Source organism: Microplitis mediator, chromosome 8 (genome assembly GCF_029852145.1).
Source record: "Microplitis mediator isolate UGA2020A chromosome 8, iyMicMedi2.1, whole genome shotgun sequence".
Lineage (NCBI taxonomy): Eukaryota > Metazoa > Arthropoda > Insecta > Hymenoptera > Braconidae > Microplitis > Microplitis mediator.
The window spans coordinates 22,841,163-22,865,319 of NC_079976.1; the positions used below are offsets into that span (position 1 = coordinate 22,841,163).

General features: G+C 30.6%; 1 protein-coding gene and 2 long non-coding RNA genes across 3 annotated transcripts; all 3 read right to left on the minus strand.

Annotated features, from left to right (window-relative positions):
* Positions 1 to 459: 459 nt before the first annotated feature.
* LOC130673234 (speckle-type POZ protein B-like) lies at positions 460 to 1,926 on the minus strand. Its single transcript, XM_057478191.1, has 2 exons — positions 862 to 1,926; positions 460 to 754 (listed from the first exon to the last, which is right to left on the minus strand). The coding sequence occupies exon 1, from the start codon at positions 1,865 to 1,867 to the stop codon at positions 878 to 880; it is 990 nt and encodes a 329-aa protein (XP_057334174.1). The 5' UTR covers positions 1,868 to 1,926; the 3' UTR covers positions 460 to 754; positions 862 to 877.
* A 7,146-nt stretch (positions 1,927 to 9,072) lies between these two features.
* On the minus strand, positions 9,073 to 12,132 carry LOC130673138 (uncharacterized). The gene is made up of 3 exons (XR_008990837.1): positions 12,079 to 12,132; positions 11,794 to 11,899; positions 9,073 to 9,263 (listed from the first exon to the last, which is right to left on the minus strand). It is a non-coding gene; the product is annotated as an uncharacterized LOC130673138 (long non-coding RNA).
* Positions 12,133 to 15,537: 3,405 nt separating this feature from the next.
* LOC130673168 (uncharacterized) lies at positions 15,538 to 20,563 on the minus strand. Its single transcript, XR_008990845.1, has 3 exons — positions 20,522 to 20,563; positions 20,234 to 20,339; positions 15,538 to 15,773 (listed from the first exon to the last, which is right to left on the minus strand). It is a non-coding gene; the product is annotated as an uncharacterized LOC130673168 (long non-coding RNA).
* Between the last annotated feature and the right edge of the window lie 3,594 nt (positions 20,564 to 24,157).

Below are 24,157 nucleotides of genomic sequence, written 5' to 3' on the forward strand. Positions count from 1 at the left end.
GTACTTATTCATTTTACTACAACCACTTGGTTTTATGAAATATAAAGAGCAATTAAATAAATATTTTCGATTAAGAAAAAAAATAATAATTTCGTATTATTTTTATTATAATTACATAATTTTAAAAAATAAAATTTATTAAATTTAATTGATTATTTATCAAGAACCCAGTTGAATTGTCTTGCTCTACCACCAATATTAAAAATAACATTTATTATAAAAATTCATGAGTTATTTCTTACTTAAATTAGTTTTTATAACTAAAATTATAAAATTACGGTTGTTGATTGCAAATAACAACGAACTAAAAAATATATCAATTATTAGTTGTAAATAATTTTAATCGCAATATTATAATATTTATTAATTAAAACTTATTTTAATTCAAAAATAAATAATTATTAATTTAAAAAACCATAATAATGAGTTAATTGAATAATTAATAAAAAACGTGGGTTAACCAATTCTGGCCCAACGATGGGGAACTATAGGTGTAGCCGAACTTGGACAATCCTACCTTGGCCCAAATCTGGCTTGCCATTGGATGATCAAGGCAGGGGAACCTAGTCTTAACCCAGGCTCGGGAAATGATTGGAATGGCCATGATTGAGTAACCATTCTTGACCCAAGAATGGGCCAATATCGACGTGCCAAAGCTAGGTTCCCCAGTGCTGAGCCAAGGAGGGCCCCTTCGTTCAACTCTGGCAGTTCCTGCATGGGCTAGTCTGCAATAAACTTAATTTCTCCAGAATGTCTAAAAAAAAAAAAGAAAAAAAAAAGTGATTTAATTATTGAAATTAAAAATTTCGAATATTTTAAACAAATATAAATTACAGTATAACTAAAGAAAAAAAAGTATACCATTTTTTGAACGACCTTAATAGACCTCTTTTCCATTGTATTCATTTCGTTGCATGAAATCGGCGTTTCTTAATAATTGTCTGGCACCAAAACTCATAGCCAATTTTTTAACCTCTTCAGAATTTTCGAGGGTAAGATAGTGCTCCATGAGGGAGAATTCACACAAATTTTTCAGTCTTCTTAATTCATAGTTCAAAGCAGCTTCTAGCAAATCTTCTGCATGATCATCCAAGTCCTCAACTTTCCGAGTGTACATAAATTCTAAAACTCTTTTAAATATCTCTGGCTCTATGTCCGTAAGAGCTACTTGGTTATCATTGCCATCAGACGTTTGTTGATGATGATCAACCATTTCATATAATTTAGGACACCGTGCTTTCAATACTCTTTTATGGACTGGAAATATAACACCCTGTACATAAATCATAACATCACGGTCATCTTGAACTTTATATAACTCCGAGAAATCATCTGATAAACTGGGATCTGGATAATGGATATAATTCATGTACTCGGAAGGAAATATAGGATCATCATCCAAGTAAGTTATGAGTTCGATGTGCAGTGTCATGGTATCATTTGGAAGTAGTTTATCTATGGTGTTTGGTAACTCGGGACATAAACATAAAGTGCTTGGACGCATTGTACCAAAAAAAGGATGCGTGAAATTAAATTTCCGGTTCTTTCGTCCAAGGAAAAATTTATTTTCGTCGGCGTCGACCAGGTAAATATTACAGGTGACATGATTCTTAGGTTCCAATTTTTTAACAGCGTCGAAATCTATCATGAATCCACTCTTCAATTTATTATTACAAAAATTCAATGTGACGTCCCAGTCAACGGCATGACCTTGAACTTCTGTAGAAAAGTAGTGAGTCTTCTGAACAGGACAATTTGGAAAATAGGACTTGTACGGATCTACTTTTGCGAATATTTCACTCATATTTTCAAGTACCCATCTATGATATGATTTATGAACGCTTTGTTCGATTTTTTTTAGAGGCATTTTAAAACTCGACACTTTTTAAACTAACACAACTTTTCCTTAATTATTTTTTCCAAAGAAACACGAGGTCGAACGTCGAAGAAGAACTAGATATAGTTGAGTCTGCAAAAGAATGGGCTTTTCTCCCACCATTTTTCTACAATTAAGTCATTACTGAGCTAAGTAGTGGGAGAAAGGCCCATTATTTTGCAGACTCAACTATATTTAGTTTTACTGCGTGATCCAAACTATGGCTTGCTAGGGTCCAGGTTCAGAGCCATCGTTGTGAACCAACCCTGCTGTATGTATAAGGCCCTATACTTAACTACAGCACTTCTCATAGAACTCATTAATTCTTATGAAATCTCTATGGGAATTTATGAGAATCTATTGGATTCTATGAGATTTTCTAAATAGGGAAACATGTTTTGGCCGAAAAGAAGCTTTGCAAATAATTGGTAGAAACGCAAACGGCATAGATGTGCATGTAAACTTTCATGTCCACCACGTGTAAATAAGTGGTATGTATTTCCTTCTCTACATAAATTTAATATATTTAATGTTAATACAGTCGAACTCCATTAACTCGGATTCCATTTTCTCGGAACTTCCCCTCAATCTTGACTCCCACTACGAGCTACGCTGTCTCCCACCCGATACTATTGGCAGGGTGCGCGACGAAAACGACATCTGTCGACCGCATTAAATCGCCCTCAAAAAGCACAGAGAGAATACGGAAAGTTTTTATAAATAAATAATTAAATTTTTTAAAGATTGCGAAATATATGTGCACTACTATCGTAATCGTTACCATAACATTATGGTTATTGTTACTAAAATAGTATGGTAATCGTTACTATAATAGTAAGGTAATAGTTATCATATATTATGGTAATGGTTATTATAATACATGGCAACCATTACCATAATATTATAGTAATCGTTACCATAATATTATGGTAACCATTACTACATCATTATGGTAACCATTACTATAACATTATGGTAACGATTACCATATATATGGTAACCATTACCATAATATATGGTAACTATCACCATAATATCACAGTAATCGTTACCATAATATTATGGAAACCATTACCATAATATATAGTAATGGTTCCCGGGAAAAAATGATTTTGCCTAATTATATATAATTATACACTAATGCAAAAAATTAAAGGAGCAGAAAAATTTTATAAATTTTTTAGTGATTTTTGGAAGGCTGTAACTTGGTGAAAAAAAATCGTATCGAAAATTTAAAAAAAGCATTTTATAGCTTGAAATCTCTAGTTCAGGTGTATTTTTTTCAAAATTTTTTAAAAGCTCCGATTATTGCGCAAACATGAGAAATACCGCGAGCCAAAAATTTTCTAAATTTTTTTTTTTTTTCCGAAGAGCCCACGGACCGCGGAAAAATTCTTTCAACTAAACGACTGCATACATCGTGTAGCAAATTTATTCAGCTTCAATTTGGTCTTTTTTTAACCTCGTAGGACGATTTGTCGCAGAGATATCAGCCTTCAAACAAAAAATGATCCTTTTGGCTTTGATCTTCGATATTTCAGGTACCAATAATCGCACAGAAAGTTAAAGGGCGGCGTTGAAAACTTAAATAAATTCCCTACAAGACCCTGTCATCATTTTTTGAAAAAAAAAATTTTTTTTATTTTTAACATCCATTAGAAGAAAGTACAAAAAAATGACTTTTTTTGGTTTTTTAGTAAATCAACCGCTACTCTGCAAATATCGATAAAAAAAATAATGTTGCCAGGGACTTTTTTAGCTTAATGTACCCCCAAGACCCCTGTAAATTTTTAAATTGATCTATCGAACCGTTTTCTGGGAATCATCGATCAAAGTTTAGCTAAACAATTAAAGGAGCAAGTTTTGTTCCTTTAATTGTGTAATCATAATCAAAATGAAAAAATTTTTTTTTTTCGACTTTTCTCAAATTTTTGCGTTGGTAACTCAGCAAATGCAAGGAAATGACAAAAAAAATGAAAAATTCCCAAAAAATGTCAAATAAAAAATTTAGAACACAAAAAACAAGTTTTAATTTTTTTTTTTTCTTCGATTTTTTTTGACATTTTTTGGGAATTTTTCATTTTTTTTGTCATTTCCTTGCATTTGCTGAGTTACCAACGCAAAAATTTGAGAAAAGTCGAAAAAAAAAAATTTTTTCATTTTGATTATGATTACACAATTAAAGGAACAAAACTTGCTCCTTTAATTGTTTAGCTAAACTTTGATCGATGATTCCCAGAAAACGGTTCGATAGATCAATTTAAAAATTTACAGGGGTCTTGGGGGTACATTAAGCTAAAAAAGTCCCTGGCAACATTATTTTTTTTATCGATATTTGCAGAGTAGCGGTTGATTTACTAAAAAACCAAAAAAAGTCATTTTTTTGTACTTTCTTCTAATGGATGTTAAAAATAAAAAAAATTTTTTTTTTCAAAAAATGATGACAGGGTCTTGTAGGGAATTTATTTAAGTTTTCAACGCCGCCCTTTAACTTTCTGTGCGATTATTGGTACCTGAAATATCGAAGATCAAAGCCAAAAGGATCATTTTTTGTTTGAAGGCTGATATCTCTGCGACAAATCGTCCTACGAGGTTAAAAAAAAAAACCAAATTGAAGCTGAATAAATTTGCTAAACGATGTATGCAGTCGTTTAGTTGAAAGAATTTTTCCGCGGTCCGTGGGCTCTTCGGAAAAAAAAAAAAAATTTAGAAAATTTTTGGCTCGCGGTATTTCTCATGTTTGCGCAATAATCGGAGCTTTTAAAAAATTTTGAAAAAAATACACCTGAACTAGAGATTTCAAGCTATAAAATGCTTTTTTTAAATTTTCGATACGATTTTTTTTCACCAAGTTACAGCCTTCCAAAAATCACTAAAAAATTTATAAAATTTTTCTGCTCCTTTAATTTTTTGCATTAGTGTATATGATTATATATGAAATATATATAATTATACATGGTATTATATATAATTATATAAGGTTATATATAGACCTATATATAAATATATATAGCCTTATATATAACTAGCCGTTACCTGCCCGCTTCGCTGGGCGTAAATTACAGTTAAGTGATGATTTTTTTATTTCATGATTAAGAATATTTCTATAACTATGGCTTTGACCGATGACTTCCTCGGCAATTGTATTGATATTATTGTAATAAGCTATAAAGAACTAATGACAAAATGCAATTAGAAATAATTACACCACAATCATAACGATGAGACGAAAATGTTATTTGCTTTTTTTTTTTTTTGAGTTGAAAACATACGCGTCTCCTTTATCAGATCACGGATAAAAGACGGAGTTTATAATATTTTGATTGAAATGTAATTATTTTTTGTTTTTTCTTTAACATAGATTCATTGAAGTAATTCACTTAAAGGGTGTATAAAAAATTAATATCGTACCTTTGAAACCCATTTTACACTGAGAAAAAAAACTTTTTTCAAGTATATAAATGCTTGTATCATACCGAGTGAATATTTTTTTAATCTCAGTAAAAATGTACTCCGATCAAGTATATTTTCTTAAAATAAGTATAGAAATTCTTGAATCAAGAAAATATTACTCGGTTGAAGTACATATTTTCTATGATTAAGAATATGATTTGTTTGTATAGTGCCGAGTAAATATTTTTTTAAATGAAGTATTTATACTTGGGAACATTTTTTTTTTCAGTATAGTACATAAGTAGACGATACAATTAATCGTCATACTTAATTTAAACTCTGTAACACATATATTAAAAAAACGGGAATACACTAACGTTTGACACTCCCGCAAACTCCTTTAGGAGTTGAATCTATTAAATTCGATTTATGAGAGATACTTACACAGAAACTAAAGTTATCTTAAATTAAGAAAATATTTTGGAAGCCAAATGTTTTCGGGAATCAAATCAAGATTTTCTTGAGCCAAGAGAATTTGTCTTGGTTAAAAAAAAATTTGCCTTGGTTGGAGAAGATTTCTACTTTATCTGAGAAAATTTAGGTTTCCAAAAAAATTTTCTTGAATCAAGAATATTTATCTTCAGTCGAGAATTTTTTTTTCTGTGTACATGACAAAGTTAACGTTCATGCCGAATTTAAGCTCTGTACCATATACATTCAATGAACGGAAGCATATTAACCTTTAACGCCCCACGAACCCTCTTAGGAGTTTTGATTTTATTAAAGTCGTTTCATGAGGGATCCCTAAATGACATAATAAACGTTCATGCCGAATTTCAACACTGTAACGTATGTATTTGAAAAACGGAAGCATATTAACGCTTGAAGCCCACGCAAACCCTGTTAGGAGTAAATTTCATTAAAGCCCTTATGAAGAATACCTACATGACATCACAAACGTTCACGCTGAATTTTAAATCCGTAAGCCTTGTAGTTCCAGAGATACTATATTGAATAGATTTACATTCTTACTTAGTTACAAATAAGTCAGATTAGACTCTTTTATTTTGACTGTTTAATAAACTGTGATATACGATTCAGTTGACAGAAACAATTGATAAATGAAACAAAATCTAATCGATAAAAAAAATATAAAAAACAATTAACGCTAATGGAATAAAAACAATTGATGGCTGTAATTTAACTGTTTTTTTCTTATACTTTTAGAAAAATAATTCAAATACCCGAATCCTGAGTAACAATTGATTCAAAAAGTAGCCTATATTTTAAATGACAGCATCTTGTATATGTATAAAAAATTTCATCTCAATCAGATAAGTGGTTAATTAGTAATAAAGGTACAAACCGACAGAGAGACAGACAGACGAAAATTCCAAAATGGGTAGATAATGTATGAGTAGGTCATAAAAATGATATTTGACACATAATTCCAAATAAAAACACCATGTACAGACAGAGCCTATAGATTTATATATTAGTAAAGGTGCACAAAAACGGGTGATAAATAATATAAATGATTATTTATAGGTTATGATCTTCATTTATTTTACATATTGTGTAAGATATGTTATTTTGTCTTTTTAATCCCATATATCATACAACAAATTAAAAAAATTCAAGTAATAAATTAAATAGATTTACATTCTTACTTAGTTACAAATAAGTCAGATGAGACACTCTTATTTTGACGGTTTAATAAAGTTATTTAGTTCTTCAATAAGGCATTGGGATAACCTATCAATTTAATTGACAGAAACAATCGATAAATGAAACAAAATCTAATCTATGAAAAAAAATATAAAAAACAATTGATATGCGTTATATAGAAACAATTGACGCTGATGGAATAAAAACAATTGATGGCTGTAATTTAACTGTTTTTTTATTGTACTTTTAGAAAAATAATTTATATACCCAAATTCTGATTTATATTTAATTTAAAAAGTAGCCTATATTCTAAGTGACAGCATCTTGTATATGCATAAAAAATTTCATCTCAATCAGATGAGTGGTTGATCAGTTATAAAGGTACAAACAGACAGAGAGACAGACAGACAAAAATTCCAAAAAGGGTAAATACAGTATTAGTAGGTCATAAAAATGATATTTGACGCATAATTCGAAATAAAAACACAATGTACAGACAGAGCCTATAGATTTATATATTAGTATAGATGAGACCTAATTATACCGGGAAAAAAATGATTTTGCCTAATTATATATGATTATATATAGAATATATATGGTTAGATATAGACCTATATATAAGTATATATAGCCTTATATATAATTAGATCTAATTATATCCCGGGACAAAATGATTTTGCCTAATTATATATGATTGTATATGGAATATATATAATAGTATATATAATAGTATATACCCATATATAGTTATACATGGGTCTATATATGATTAGATCTGATTAGACCTGACCTATATAGACCCATATATAGTAATTTTTATTATATTTTAGATCTTTAGATCTATATATAATCAAATATATATATATATATATATATATATATATATATATATATATATATATATATATATAAGTTAATATTTTATTTATAGAATATAGTTAATATTTAGTTTTTCTTATTTAATATATTAGATGCTCTGTGGTCTTTATTGATATTTAATAATCAATACTCGTTAAATGCATTATAGTTTTAGGTGTATATTTACAGAAATAATGATAACAATTTTACTATAAATTATAATTTTTAAATATATTTACGAAGCGTTGCATTATATTTTTCAGTCTGTTAAAAAAGTAATAAACTTATGTATAGTTAATAATACCCAGTTACCAAACAGTTTTTAAAGTGATTGGTTTTTTGCATACATAATTTTCAACTCTTATGAGTTGTGTTAATATTTTAACATTGGAATAATTAATCAGCATTCTCCTATCACTTTCTTTTATAGGAATTACATGCTCAATAATAGATTTGGTTTTGATGCGATATGATATATATGTATTATACATAATCATGTCTAATTATATATAAGTATAGATAACTTATATATGATTATATATCATTAGACCTGGCCAATTTTCAGATCTAATTGTATATAACGTATTATATATAACCATATATAACCTATATATAATTATATATAAATTATATATAATTAGACCTGGCCAATTTTTAGATCTAATTATATATAAGGTGTCTTATATATAATTAGGCAAAATCATTTTTTCCCGGGTTACCATACATTATGGTAATGGTTACCATGTATTATGGTATTGGTTACCATAATATTATGGTAATAATTACGATAATATTATGGTAATGGTTACCATAATATTATGGTAATCATTACCATAATTCTTTCACACGCGAAATGGGAACTGTTACCATAATTATAGGAATTATTCCCATACTTATGGGAACTTTTCCCAGAAAGTATGGGCCTATATCCCATAATTCCAAGTTATCATTACCATAACGGTATGGGATGATATTTCATAAACGTACTAGGAACGGTTACCATATATAAATTTCTCTCCAGGTAGTGATCTTAATTCCACTTAAATCCGCATTCACTCCGATTCAGAGTTTTAATATTAAAATAAACGCCTTTCATCAAAAACACTAGAGTACCATTCTTGAACAAGATTTGATATCTTTTGCATCGATGCTCGATCAAGCATTTGGTCAAGTACTCTATTCAAGCAACTCGCACAATACTATTGCTACTAGAGTAATAACTACTAAAGTTGATAAAAAAGATATTAAATTGTCAATAAATGAAAACCTATTAAAAATTTTTTTTGTATTGAGAGTTTTATTGATTGGAAAAATACATCTTTAAATTTTCACTGTATTGTTATAATTATTTTCCAAATATATTGGTTAGAGATGGCATTCCCGCAATATGTATGCATATACCGTCATCCCTATCACTATTACATATCCTAGTTGCATCACAACAGCCGATACCTTTTGATAGATTGCACTGCGAAAAAATATATTTTAATGATTATTTATATTTCAGTAGAAATTATTGTCATTTATCGAAAAGTATACACAAAAAATTGTTATTTTATCAACTGTCAAGCGACGTACTTATGGGAAATAAAAATCTCTAGAAAAACCAGTCCTTAGCTGTGAAACGATAAAGTTGAAATTTAAAAAGTCATGGTACTTTAAAGTTTAATACTTTGTCCGACAATATGTTTGAAACGAATCAACTGATTCTAACGTTCATGGTGGCAATCGAAAGGGTTCACCAAGACTTGAATTGGATCAGATTTTGAAGTCGATCGGTTGAGTAGTTTACAAGTCTACGGAATATAAAAATTAAAAAAAATTTCTTCTTTAATTTTTGTTGCATAACTCGTAAATCGCTCGATCGATTAGTTTCTGAGTTTGATTCGATCTAAGTCTCAATATGCTCTTAAGATTGTCATAAAGCATGCATGTGCAAATCGGTTGATTTGTTCCGCAGATATCGTCGGACAAAAATTACTTTTTTTCAGCGAAATGAATATTTCCTGCATGAAATAGTATATTGTGTGACAAGGGATGAAACAAGCCGATTTCAGACTACGGTAAAGTCGGCTGACATCTAGGGATAGAAAGATCTATCGAAGAATCGATTTTCGATTCCCACTTCGAGTTTGTTCATTTTGGTTCTTGAAATCGATTAATCGTCACAAAAATTCGATTTTAATCGATTTTTTAGTGAAAATTATCATGTAACAACATTCAAATGTTTTTTATCCGAAATATTCAAAAATTCATAACTTTTTCAAAAAGCAATATAAGAATTCGAAATGAATCGTGGGTGTGTTCCCGGGTCAAAAATAAAACTTGATTCAGCCTCGCTTCACCTTATTTTCTTTTGAAGTTATCGATTTGCCGACAATTTTTGATAAGATCTCGACTTTTTCGACTTAAATTTAATTTTTTTCAACTTTTTGAACTTTTTTGATCTTAGTTTCAACTTATTCGTCTTTACTTTGAGCACGATAGTCATTCACATTACTTTTGACTTGCTAAACCAAATCGAAAAAAAGTCATTCATTCGCCTTACTTTTGCCTTCATATATAAAAATTATTTCACCTTAGTTCCGACTTTTTCGACTTGTAATTTAAGTCGACTAAGTCTAAACCAAGTAAATTTCGACTTGATTTCAACTTTTTCGTCTTAAATCGTGACTAAGTAAGCCAGTTAAGTCTAAACCAAGGCGAAAACTTAATATATTTCATACCTCCGTAAAAAAAGTCGAGTTTTTCTTGTGAAAAACGGCTCCACATTTCGACTTGGTAAACCAAGTATAAATCAAGTTTTATTTTTGACCCGGGGCTTAATTATATTTACAGAAGTGATTTTGGAATGTTTAAAAACCATTTCAAATACACGGAAAGAAAATTATGGGAAGATTTGCTATGCATTATGGGAATGGTTCCCATAATGGTATGGGAATAGTACCTATACTACTATAGGGATGGTTCCCACAATATATGGGAACCATCCCCATAATAGTATGAGAATAGTTCCCATACTATCATGGGAATAGTTCCCATATTGGTATAGGAACTATTCCTATAATATTATGGGAACTATTCCCATAATGTTATGGGAACCATCCCTATAATATCATAAAATTTTTTTTTGCACAATTGTGTAAAAATTTCCCAAAATTTGAATTTTTTTGAATGTTTTGTGCTGACAAAAAATTCTTGTTAAAAATTTTAATGTTTTTTTGCCAAATACGATTTTTTTTTATCAATGTTTGAATTTTTGTTTTTATGTTTAATAATATTTCTGTGTATTGTAGAAGTGATTACCACACTTCTTTAAATTAATTTTTTCATGATAATATGGGAACCATTCCCATAATATTATAGGAATGGTCCCTATAATAGTATGGGAACTATTCCTATAATATTATGGGAATGATTCCCATAATGGTATACGAACCATTCCAATTTCATTATAGGAACCATTCCCATAAATTATAGGAATGATTCCCATAATATTATAGAAAGTATTCCTATAAATTATAGGAACCATTCCTATAATTATAGGAACCATTCCTATAGTGTTATGGGTATCATTCCCATAATTATAGGAACTATTCTTATAATTATGGAAAACATTCCTATAATTATAGGAACCGTTCCCATAATTTATGGTCGTAATTCCTATGATGGTATAGGAAAAAATTTCACAAAATTATGGGAACCGCTGCTATAATTTTTTTTCCGTGTAAAAAATTTTTTTTTTTATTAAATTTTGGGGGTACCCCGTTTTGCCTACCCTACCCCCTTTTGCCCCCCCTTCCCCTATATGCTATTTTGTCGGCATATATTCTCCAAAATATATTGTTCCGTATGGATATGTTCGTCCAGCCGTTTTTTGAGCTCGATGAGCTGAACAGTTTACCAATATAATAATGTTTTGGGTGGGAAGTTTTAGGGCTGGCCCACAGGACCATTCATTGCTTAGATTTTGTCACTGTGGTATGATAATTACTCACCGTAAATTCTTGACATGCTGCATCTGCACCAGCATAGACACCAATTAATACGAAAATTGATAATAATAAAATTATTTTCGACATTTTTTTGATTTTATATCTTGAGCTGTAAAAAGAATAATTATTTAATTTTAATATTGCGGCCAAACTATCGAAGATATGATAAAAAAGTACTCCAATTAATTTATAGTGCATAAAATTTTCTATAAAAAATATTTGACTTTTTTTTTCGTAAATTCAATGGTATAAAAAATTAAAAATATACAAGCAGTTATAATTTATTACCGATCGTTGTTCTCGAAGTTCTGTAAGCTTTCGTGTAATCGATCTGCGGATCGCTAACTTTTATATGTTGAAAATAGTGACCTTCGACATTTCCAATGATAATTATTTGTTTGTCATGATTTTGCTGTATAACACTTCAATGTTGATAATAATATTTTTGATTAGTTCTCAAGTTTTGGAATTTTCCTCCTTTCTAACATCCCACTTTTATATAAATTAAAAAATAAAATCTATCCTTATCTACACGGAAAAAGAGCAGTTGAAAAATTAAACTCTTATCTGTATTTATTACAGTTTCATCAAACTCGATATTGTCTAGCTCTCGATAGTAAACAGATTTTATAATTATAAATTTTATTCTAAAATTAGTTAAAACTACATTTTTGATCGTTACCCGGGTCGAAAATAAATCTTAATTATGACTTAAAATTTAAGTCAAAATCCTTCAAATTCAACTAAGTTAATTTTTTTAGTCGGTGTTAAATTTCCATAACACTTGACTTAGATTTGACGTTTTCTGGCTTAGTTAGGATCGATTTAAGACAAAATAAGTCACGTTTAAGTCAAAACTGGATCAGTTCGACTCTATTTCCTTTAGATTTAAGACAAAAAAAGTCACATTCAAGTCAGAATTGCGTCGATTTTAATATATTTTACTTAGATTTAAGTTAAAAAAATCGGTCTGTCAGTTGACCCTGCGGGCCAGCCCCAAAACTTCCCGCTGTTTTCGAGCTCGTTGAGCTCGAAAACACTATTGTGAATACATTTTCGAGCTCTACGAGCTCGCAAATACTTTTGTATGCCATTGTTTTGTAAAAAACCATTTTTTAGCATTTCTTTCTCCCACGATATCTCGCGAACGAATTAACCGATTTTGATGGTTGAGGCGGCAATCGACGCGTTTTGTCAAGTTCTAAAGCTGATAAAATTTTGGATTCGATTTATCGAGTCGTTTTTGAGATATTTCAGGAAAAATAAAAAAAATTTTTTTTTTTAATTCTTTCGACAACGGTTTCTCTTGAACGAATGAACCGATTTTGATGGTTGAGGTGGCATTCGACGCGGCTTATAAAGCTCTAGAGCCCAGTCTATTTTGGAATGAATCCATCGAGCACATTAAAAGTTATCCAAAAAAAACATTTTTGAAAAAACTTTATTTTTGGAATATCTCTGAACGAGCCCTACCGATCAAGCTCAATTTTCTCTCGGCTTCAAGATATTGACAATCCGCGTCGAATGGCACCTTAAAGTTCAAAATCGGTTCATCCGTTCAAAAGATACAGGTATTTACATACGTACGTACGTACGTACGTACATACATACATACATACACTCGGACATCATCTTGAAATTAGTCAGAATAGCTTCCTAGGACCTCAAAACGTCGACATCTGATGGAAATTCGATTTTCGTAAATCGGACCGAAACCAATAACTTCCCGAATTTTTGAAAATTTACAATTTTCTTAGCGGGAAGTTAAAAAGTTACATTAAAGTCAGAATAAAACAAAATTAGACGGTTACAACGCAAATTTAAAAAATACTTATAATTAGTAACATATAATTAATGATAGCAATAATTATTCAAGGTGTTTATGGTTTAGAATATTTTCGATTATTATTAAATGGTATATTGTTTATATCAAAAAATTATAAAGAAACATTAAAAAATAATTCTTCTTATGTAGCATTTAAATACTGGAATGGAATACGTTTTGGTCTTCTTCATTCTTTTATAAAAATTATTGATAAAATATACGATTGTCAAAAAATTAGTAATTGTAAGTGCCTTGGCCATCATTTTGCAATAATAACTCTTCTGCAAACAAAAACTTTCAAAGAGCCTGTCAGACTTCTCCAACCTGACTAGAAATTACTGTGGGAATGCCCACTGTATGTATCTGGCCCCAATTGGGTCCCAATGGGGAATTCCCAAGAGGGAAATCCCCATGAGGGCCCAATCAGAACCCAATCGGGAAATCCCAAACAAAAATAAAATAATTTATGGTCGATATTTCCCAATTGGGGCCTGAGCGGGACCTAAGTGGGACAACCCAACGTGAAAATAAACAAATTATTGTAATTTTTCCCAATTGGGTTCTGTGTGGGGCCGAAGTGGGAAATCCCAACGTAAACTTTAAAAAAATATTGTAATTTTTCCCAATTGGGTTCTGTGTGGGACCCAAGTCGGAAATCCCAACGTAAACTTTAAAAAAATATTGTAATTTTTCTCCATTGGGCCCTGTGTGGGGCCTGATTGGGAAATCCCGACGTTAAAATAAAAAAAAAATTTTCACCTTTTTTAGGGGGTATCCCATTTTAGCCGTTTAAAATAAAAATATTTTTTTTAACGGCAGCTGAAAACTCTTCTATACACTCCGAATACCATTTTTTGGTTTTATCGTCTGTTATTCTTTGGTATCATAACAAATATACTATTTACACTCACGCGATCACATACGTGGGTCAGCGCAGTGGATAACATCAAAGACTTCAAATCGGAAGGATGCAGGTTCGAGCCCAACAGTCGCCGGGATTTTTTCATTAATTTAAATCATGTACACTCCTTCTAAATAATGCTCCTAATACATTAAATTAAAATTCGGATTTAATTACAGTTATCTTTCTTTTTTTGCATTTTAATATTTTTTCTAACAGGGATGCCTTAGTGGGATTTCTTGGGGATTTCCCCATTGGGGTACAAGTGGGATTTCCCTATTGGGGCACAAGTGGGATTTCCCTATTGGGACACAAGTGGGATTTCCCCATTGGGGCCCAATAGGTCTTTGCGTGACATCCCTATGTACGGCCCCAATTGGGAATCCCAACGGGGGCCCAAGTGGTCGCACCTAAAAATTTCTAGTCGGGTAACTATCACACTTATATGAATTCATTGTAACTGAAAATGTATTTGCGATTCCTGTCGAAAATTTACTATCGGTATGTTTTTATATTAATACAGGTATAATAAAACGTTTATTGCAGAATTGGTTAATCAGTATAAAAATAAATGATATTGTAAACAAGAGTTTATACAAATTCTTTAGGAACAATTTGGCGCTCAAGTGAGGCTCTCGGTAGAGTCGGACTACCGGAGATAACCCCCTGAGCATTTAACAAAAAAAAAGAAATAATAATAATAATAATATCATTATTATTATTATTATTATTATTATTATTATTAAAAAAAAATCCTGTTCCTAGTAGGGTTCGAACCTGCATCCCTCGGCATGATACGAGAAAAATAATTATTATTATTTAAATTGTTATTATTATTCGACGCCTGGTTTGAACGTAATCCTGTTAAAATGGGACAAAACTCCACTATTTACAGTCAAACCAGACGTCCAAATCATATAGTATTTTATAGAGCAGACTCTCTCTTGACCACTTAGTTTTTTGAGAATTGTTAGAAAAAAATACAATTTAAACAGGTCTGAATTTGCGGCTGTATATAAGTTTCACGCCAATTTCTCGCCAACTTGGCTATCAGAGCAATTAAAAATTTTTTTTGTATTGAAAGTTTTATTAATTGGAAAAATACATCTTTAAATTTTCACTGTATTGTTATAATTATTTTCCAAATGGAATGGTTTGAGCCATTCGTGCCTCACGAGTTATGCACTGACCTTCACGCGAAAATGAACTACATAAATCTGTTTCAGTACAACATTGAATACCTTTTGATGGATGGCACTAAAAAAAAAAATATATTTTAATGATTTTTTATTTTTCAGTAGAAATCATTGTTGTTTATCGAAAAGTATACACAAAAAATTGTTGTTTATCAATCGTCAAGCGACGTACTTATAGGAAATAAAAATCTCTAGAAACACCAGTTCTCAGCTGTGAAACGATAAAGTTGAAATTTGAATCGTCACGGTACTTTAAAGCTTTATAATTTGTCCGACAATACCTTTGGAACGAATCAACTGAATCGTACGTTTATGTTGACAATCGAAACTGTTCACCAAGACTTAAATTGGATCATATTTCGAAGTCGATCGGTTGAGTACTTTACAAGTCTACGAAATATAAAAATTAACAAAAATTTCTTCGATTTGTTTCTGCACCGAAAAAACAGTTAACTTGAATCAAGGAAAATCTTCTTAATTCAAGAATTTTTTTTGATCGATTCGGAAAATAAAAATTTACTTGTCCCAAGTAAACAACTATCTTCAAAGTTTTATCTTGAATAAAAATTTTTTTTCTCACGTCAACATATTTTTACGCTTAAATCAAAAAATTTTCACTTGTTTCAAGAGTTTATATTTCTTAAAGTAAGAGATATTTTTTTTTTGGAGCAAGGTACATTATTTTTTCGTAGCAATATTGCATTTTTTTAGTTAAAGAAAATAAAATTTCTCGGAACAAGTACTATTCTTTTTACGCAAGTATTTTTGTATTCTCCGACAAAGAAAACAAAAGTTGCTTAAGCCAAGGGAAAAAATTTCTTGGGAGAAAAGATCGATATGGAGAAGGGGAAAGTCACCGGTGCTAGACAGCAGCAGCGGGAGTAGTTCGGTGCTCGCCACAAGATCACGCCTACGACATGTAGTGTCCCTGGTAAGACATTTATTTCAGAAGTGTTATATTCCAAATTTTATTACGGTTTCGGTCGAGTACTCTTCTGTCATTTGACAGAATTACAGGTACCCTGTTGAATTGTACTATAGTATATCCTATAATACATCATGACTTTAATATTTAATAGTAAAGTTTACTTGAAATTCAAGTCTTGAATAATTTTCCTCGGAAAAAAAAAAAAAAATTACGTTTCAGATTTAAAAAAAAAGGAATTAACACGTCAACCCGTTGGAGAGAGAATACATTTTTGACTGAAAAAAATTTAAGTCTTTATTGAAGAAGCAAACTTTTGAAGCAAGAAATTTTTTTTTCTTGGCCCAATCAACTTTTATTTTAACTTAAGCATGTTATTTTTTGGAGCAAGAAAATTTTTTTGTTGGGCCAAGAAATTCTTTCTTAGCCCGAGTTAACTTTTTTTTGTTCAAAACTGATTTTTTGGAGTAAGAAATTTTTTTCTTGGAGCAAGAAAAAGTTTTTGGGCCGAAGTTAAACTTTTTTTCGTTCAAAACGTTGATATTTTGGTGTCACGACTAAATATTTGACCCCAAATATCTAACGTCAAAATATCTAAGAAATTAGATCTAATCCAAAAATATCTTGTACCATAATAGAATTAAAACCTGATCTAAAACCAAAAACGATGATCGTTGATTAAAATATTTTGTCATTAGATCTTTTGTCGTCAGATATTTTGAATTAGTTATTTTTAGTCATGTAACCGATTTTTTGGTAAGAGATGACTTTCTTTAGCCAAGAATTTTTTTTCTTAAACCAAGAAATTTTCAATTTCGCTTCAAAAATAAATTTTTTTGGAGCAAGAGAATTTTCTGTCTTGAACCAAAAAAAAAGTTTTTGAATCAAGTGTTTTACTTTTATTAAATCAAGGAAGAAAATTCGGAAGACAATATTTTTCTTGAACCAAGTTAACTGTTTTTTCTGTGTGAGTTTTATTCGATTTAAGTCTTAACATGCTCTAATGAATGTCACAAAGCAGGCACGTGCAAATCGGTTGTTTTGTTCCGCAGATATCGTCGGACAAAAATTACTTTTTTTCAGCGAAATGAATATTCTCCGCATGAAATAGTATATTGTGTGACAAGGGATGAAATCGTATTTTACCCTAAGTCACATACTATATTTTTCATGATTACCTGCATCGGAACTTAAAGATTCAGTGTCAGCAGCCATTAACAAATAAATTAATTCCAAGCCGATGATGCGGAGAACTGTTAGAGAATGAAAAATCTGTCATTTTACAGTCACTTATTGAATAGTAAATGAGACAAAAATATTATTTTCACTCATTTTTTATTAATTTTATTTGGTTAGTTAAAACTAGCACTTAAAAAATTAAATGAGTAAACTGAAGTGACGAGTTAACAAATGAGAGTGATAAGGCTGCAAATGAACATTCCCGGGAAAAAATGATCAGACCTGATCAGACATGAAAAATGACCATGCCTGACCAGGCCTGATCAGGCATGTTCAGGTCTGATCAGGTATGTTCATGTCTGTTCATGCCCATCCGGGTAAAAAAATTATATATAAAAAATGGCCCTATATAATTATATATAATTATGTATAACTATATTCAATTATACATGTATATAATTATTGCTATAAAAATAAAAAAAATAAAAAATTCGGGCGTGTGCAGGATATGAACCGTGGACCTTGCGCTCGAAAGTGTAACTCGCTACCCACTGACCTAAGAGATTTAGTTGAAAAGTAAGTTTCGTATGAACTTCAAGTAATAAAAATCTTATACGTGATAGATTCTTGGTCAAAAAAATTTTAGATCTATGAGCAGACATGAACAGCCATGAACAGACATGAACATATATGACCAGGCATGGACAGGTATGATCAGGCCTGAGCGTATTTAACGCTTCAGACATGAACAGGCATGAACAGGCATGGACAGGTATGAACAGGCATGATCAGGCCTGAGTGTATTCAACGCTTCAGACATGAACAGACATGAACAGGCATGGACAGGTATGATCATTTTTTCCCGGGTTATATATAACTGACACCGGGCAGAAACAATTGTGTTTCTTTCCCTAGGAAGAAACACGCATGTTTCTGCCCGATGTGTGAAGGTATTTTTAAATTACAAATTCGCTACTAGTTGTTTGCATCATCGGCTTGAAATTAGCGTTTTTTGAAGAGCTGTATATACACAGAGAAAATTTAATAGTACTATTTACAATACAAAATTTGTAATTTTAACCATCTTAAATGATAATAACATTTTATCACCGGTAAAATGATTAGTTCTACTATTAAAAATGATAACAGTTACAATTGATGATGGTAACGGTAACTATAGAAAATAGTAATTGTAATTGTTGAAAATTATAATTGTTACAATAGAAGATGGTAACACTTACCATTCAAAGTTGTAAAAATTCTTAACTAAGAATGTGTGTGTGCTCGCGTGAGTGTGTGCATGAGTGTGCTAATGCGTGTGTGTGCATGTGTACGTGCGAGAGTATATGTGTGCACGTGTGTGTACATGTGGTCGCGCGGGTGTGTGCGCAACCGTGTGCATGTGTGTGCGGGTAAGTGTGCGCATGTGTGCAGGTGTGAGGGTAAGTGTGTCCATGTGTGCAGGTGTGGGGGTAAGTGTGCACATGTGTGCAGGTGTGGCGGTAAGTGTGCACATGGATGCGCGTGCGCACACGTGTGCGGGCAAGTGTGCGCATGGATGCGCGTATGTGGAGGTAAGTGTGCGCATGTGTGCAGGTGTGGGGATAAGTGTGCGGGCAAGTGTGCGACCCCGTATTTATGTACATGTGTGCGTGCATGTGCACATGCGTAGATATATGTATGCGTGTGTGTGTGTGTGTGTGTGTGTGTGTGTGTGTGTGTGTGTGTGTGTGTGTGTGTGTGTGTGTGTGTGTGTGTGTGTGTGTGTGTGTGTGAGTGTGTGTGTGTGTGTGTGTGTGTGTGTGTGTGTGTGTGTGTGTGTGTGTGAAATTAATCACTTCCCCAGTTAATCAAATTACACATAGACAAGCGTCTGACTATAACGTTTATATTTTAATTTTTTATTAGCTTCGATGGTCATCATTATTTTGGCTGATAGTAACCATTACCATCAGGTTATTAAGAATTACGATTTTTTATAATAGTAGTAATTATTTTAGATAATAACAGTTATAATTTCTGGTTATCATAAATAATTGTAAACTTTACCATACAGATGGTAGACACTACCATTCAGATTGTTTATTTAATAATTTAAATGATATTATCAATCATATAATTCAGTTTAGAAATTGTACTATAACTTGATGGCAACTTTTACCATAAAATTTTCTCCGTGTAGAGACACTGAAACTTCAAATTCCGATGCTGGTATCATGAAAAATATATATCCCGGCACAATAGTATATACGAGTTATATCCTTAGTATTTTCGTATGTATATCCTATTTTGCCGGCATATATTCTCCGATATACATTTTTCCGTATAGGTATATATTCCAGTGGGAAGTTTTTGGGGTTGGCCCGCAGGACCATTCATTGCTTAGATTTTCTCACTGTGTTATGGTAATTACTCACGTGATATTGTCCACATTCTGCATCTGCACCAGCATAGAGACCAATCAATACGAAAATTGATAATAATAAAATTATTTTCGACATTTTTTTGATTTTATATCTTGAGCTGTAAAAAGAATAATTATTTGATTTAATATTGCTGCAAAACTATCGAAGATATGATAAAAAAGTACTGTAATTAATTTATAGAGCACAAAATTTTCTATAAAAAATATTTGACTTTTTTTTCATAAGTTCAATAGTATAAAAGTTATAATTAAAAATATATAAGCAATTATAATTTATTACCGATCGTTGTTCTCGAAATTCTGTAAGCTTTCGTGTAATCGATCTGCGGATCGCTAACTTTTATATGTTGAAAATAGTGACCTTCGACATTTCCAATGATAATTATTTGTTTGTCATGATTTTGCTATACAACACTTTAATGTTGATAATAATATTTTTAATTAGTTCTCAAGTTTTGGAATTTTCCTCCTTTTTAACATCCCACTTTTATATAAATTAAAAAATAAAATCTATCCTTATCTACACGGAAAAAGAGCAGTTGAAAAATTAAACTCATATCCGTATTTATTACAGTTTCGTAAAGTAGTGAAGCGATGCGACTCCATTGAATAACTGTCCATTAAATAAATATTTTCTTAATTCTACCATATAATTTTATTATTTTAGAGAGAGAAATATTTATGTCAACCAAATAGAGTCTATTAAATCATTTGTTAAAAATGACAAAATAGATTATATTGACGTAATAGAATTTAGTTGTCCCAAATAAATTTAAGTTTAATAGAATTCAACAAAACCAATTTACCCGTATGAAAAAGCCATATACTGTCGATAATATATAACAAAATATATGGTAAATAAATGAACATATATGGCGGCAAAATTATTAATATTGATTAATATATGATTCATCATATATAATAATTTATACGTTTAATATTGTAATAATCCATATCATTTATAATATATGTGATTATATACATGTGATATTGTATCAAAAATTATATGTTCGCTTTATATATTAATTTATAACGTAAAATATATGTTTCATCTTATAAATTAATTTATAATTTCAATATGATTATAATTCATGTAATTTATAATATATGTAATTGTATACATATGATATTACATCTCAAATTATATTCTCGTTTTATATATAAACTTATAATTTCAATATTATAATAATTTCGATATTATTATATATAAATAATTTAAAACATATACTCATACCAAAAATTAAAGGAACAAAAAAATTTTAGAAATTTTAGTGATTTTTGCAAGACTGTAACTTCATGAAAAATAATCGTATCGAGATTTAAAAAAAAACATTTTATAGCTTGAAGTTTCTAGTTTTATATTTGTGCAAATATATATAAACATATATCTATATAAATATATATTTACATACATTTATACAAATATATGTGAACATATATTTATATAATTATATATTTACATGTATAAATATTATATGTCAGTCATATAATGAAATCATACATCTTATAATATAACTTAAAGTATATTATAAAATATTATAAGCAATATTTATAAGTTAGCATGTAAAAAAAATATATTACCGATATATATGTTGCAAATTATAAAATCATATAATATTTTGGCAAAATTTTGTATATGGCTCCATATATGACTTCTTATAATTCCATATAATTTATCATATATTTTGAATTATACTGAAGCTTATATATTGCTTTTTCATACGGGTAATTGTCCAATGAAAAATTTTTTCTCAGTGTACTTATTATAATTAAAATAATATTATTTCTCTTTGTATGATGCAGTTTACATTCTAAAATTGTTATTATTAACAATTAAACTATGGTTATATATTTTTAATTTTCAATTGAAAGTTCCCTGATCATCATAAATGCGAATGAAATCTACAGTGACATAATGTAAAAATCTATAGATATCTGAAGAACCACACAAGAAACGACTAGACAATTTTAATTTTTTTACTAAAATAAAAATTTTGTATTAAATAAAAATATTATAGAAAGAGATAAATTAAATCCCATACAGGAGCTGCCAGAGTTGAACAACGGGCCCCTACTTGGCCCAGCACTGGGGAACCTAACTTTGGCACACCTATATTGGCCCAGGCTTGGGCCAAGACTGGGTAACCTAGCCTTGGCCATCCAATGGCAAGCCAGGCTTGGGCCAAGGTAGGATTACCCAAGTTTGGATATACCCATGGTTTACATAAGTAGATCATATAAATGTACCAGTTCAACGTTAGTAGGTTCGTCCAGTAGCTACCGTTCGGACCCAGTAATCAGAAGGACGGCAGTTCGCGCCCAGAGTCCAGCAGAATTTCCACCGAGTTTTTTCCACATCATTTACCTTCCTGATATAATTAAAACGTTAATGATCATGAATTCTACGAGGTTAATAATAATACATTTTTTTTAATTAAATTTATTCGTTTCCTGGAAGCCTGGGCCAGGTCTGGTAACCAAGCATGGGCCAGGTCTGGCAACCAGGCTTGGCCCGAGATTATCATTCCAGGCTTCTACCAAAGCTGGGCCAAGACTGGCTTACAAGCCTGGCCCAAGGTTCTACAAAGTTGGGCCAAGTCTGGGCCAAGCTTGGGCCCGTGGTACTTTCCGCACTGGGATGAGCTAAAAATGAGTTGCTGGTGGTGTCTGGCAACACTGCAAAGAAAATCCGATCAAATTTAACGGGTTCTTCAAATTTCTCAGGTTTTTTAACAAAAAAAATTATTTTTTTCATGTGTAAAATTTCGTAAAAATAATTATCATTTATTTGTTGATACTAAAAAGTATAGTAAAAGAACTCATAAAATTTCAGAATACTAGGAAATTTATTTTCCTCTTAGATAATCTTTCTAATAAAAATTGCAACGCTGCGCTCATAGCGTGGGACGAAGGGTAAAAAAAATGTTTCGATGTATCACTCTAATAAATACTTAATATTAGGAATTTAAAACATTAAATAATTTATCAATTTTGTAAAGATGGCTAATGTATAAATTTGAGATAATATAGGAAATCATTAATGAAAATTATTGCTGACATACTTTTATAAAATTAGAAGAGAAGAATAAAACTAATATTATTTAAAAAACACTTTTTTATTTCATGATAATCTATATTTTTAAGAGAATGAGGAAAGTTTGTTCCCACCATATCTATATGATAGAATTAGTTGATGTTATTGAAATTGGTATCATTAGAAAGGTCGTGACTTGAATTTGTGTCTTTTCATACACGGAAAGAAAATTATAGGAAGTTTTGCTATGCATTATGGGAATGGTTCCCATAATGGTATGGGAATAGTACCTATATATTATGGGAACCATCCCCATAATGATATGGGAATGGTACCCATACCATTATAGGAATGGTTCCCATAATGATATGGGAATGGTTCCCATACCATTATGGGAATGGTTCCCATAATATTATAGGAATAGTTCCTATACCAATATGGGAACCATTCCCATAATATTATAGGAATAGTTCCCATACTATTATGGGAATGGTTCCCATATTGGTATAGGAACTATTCCTATAATATTATGGGAACTATTCCCATAATATTATGAAAACTATTCCCATAATGTTATGGGAACCATCCCTATAATATCATAAAAGTTTTTTTTGCACAATAGTGTAGAAATTTCCCAAAATTTGAATTTTCTTGAATGTTTTGTGCTGACAAAAAATTCTTGTTAAAAATTTTAATGTTTTTTGCCAAATACGATTTTTTTTTTCAATGTTTGGATTTTTGTTTTTATGTTTAATAATATTTCTGTGTATTGTAGAAGTGATTACCACACTTCTTTAAATTAATTTTTTCATGATAATATGGGAACCATTCCCATAATATTATAGGAATGGTTCCTATAATAGTATGGGAACTATTCCCATA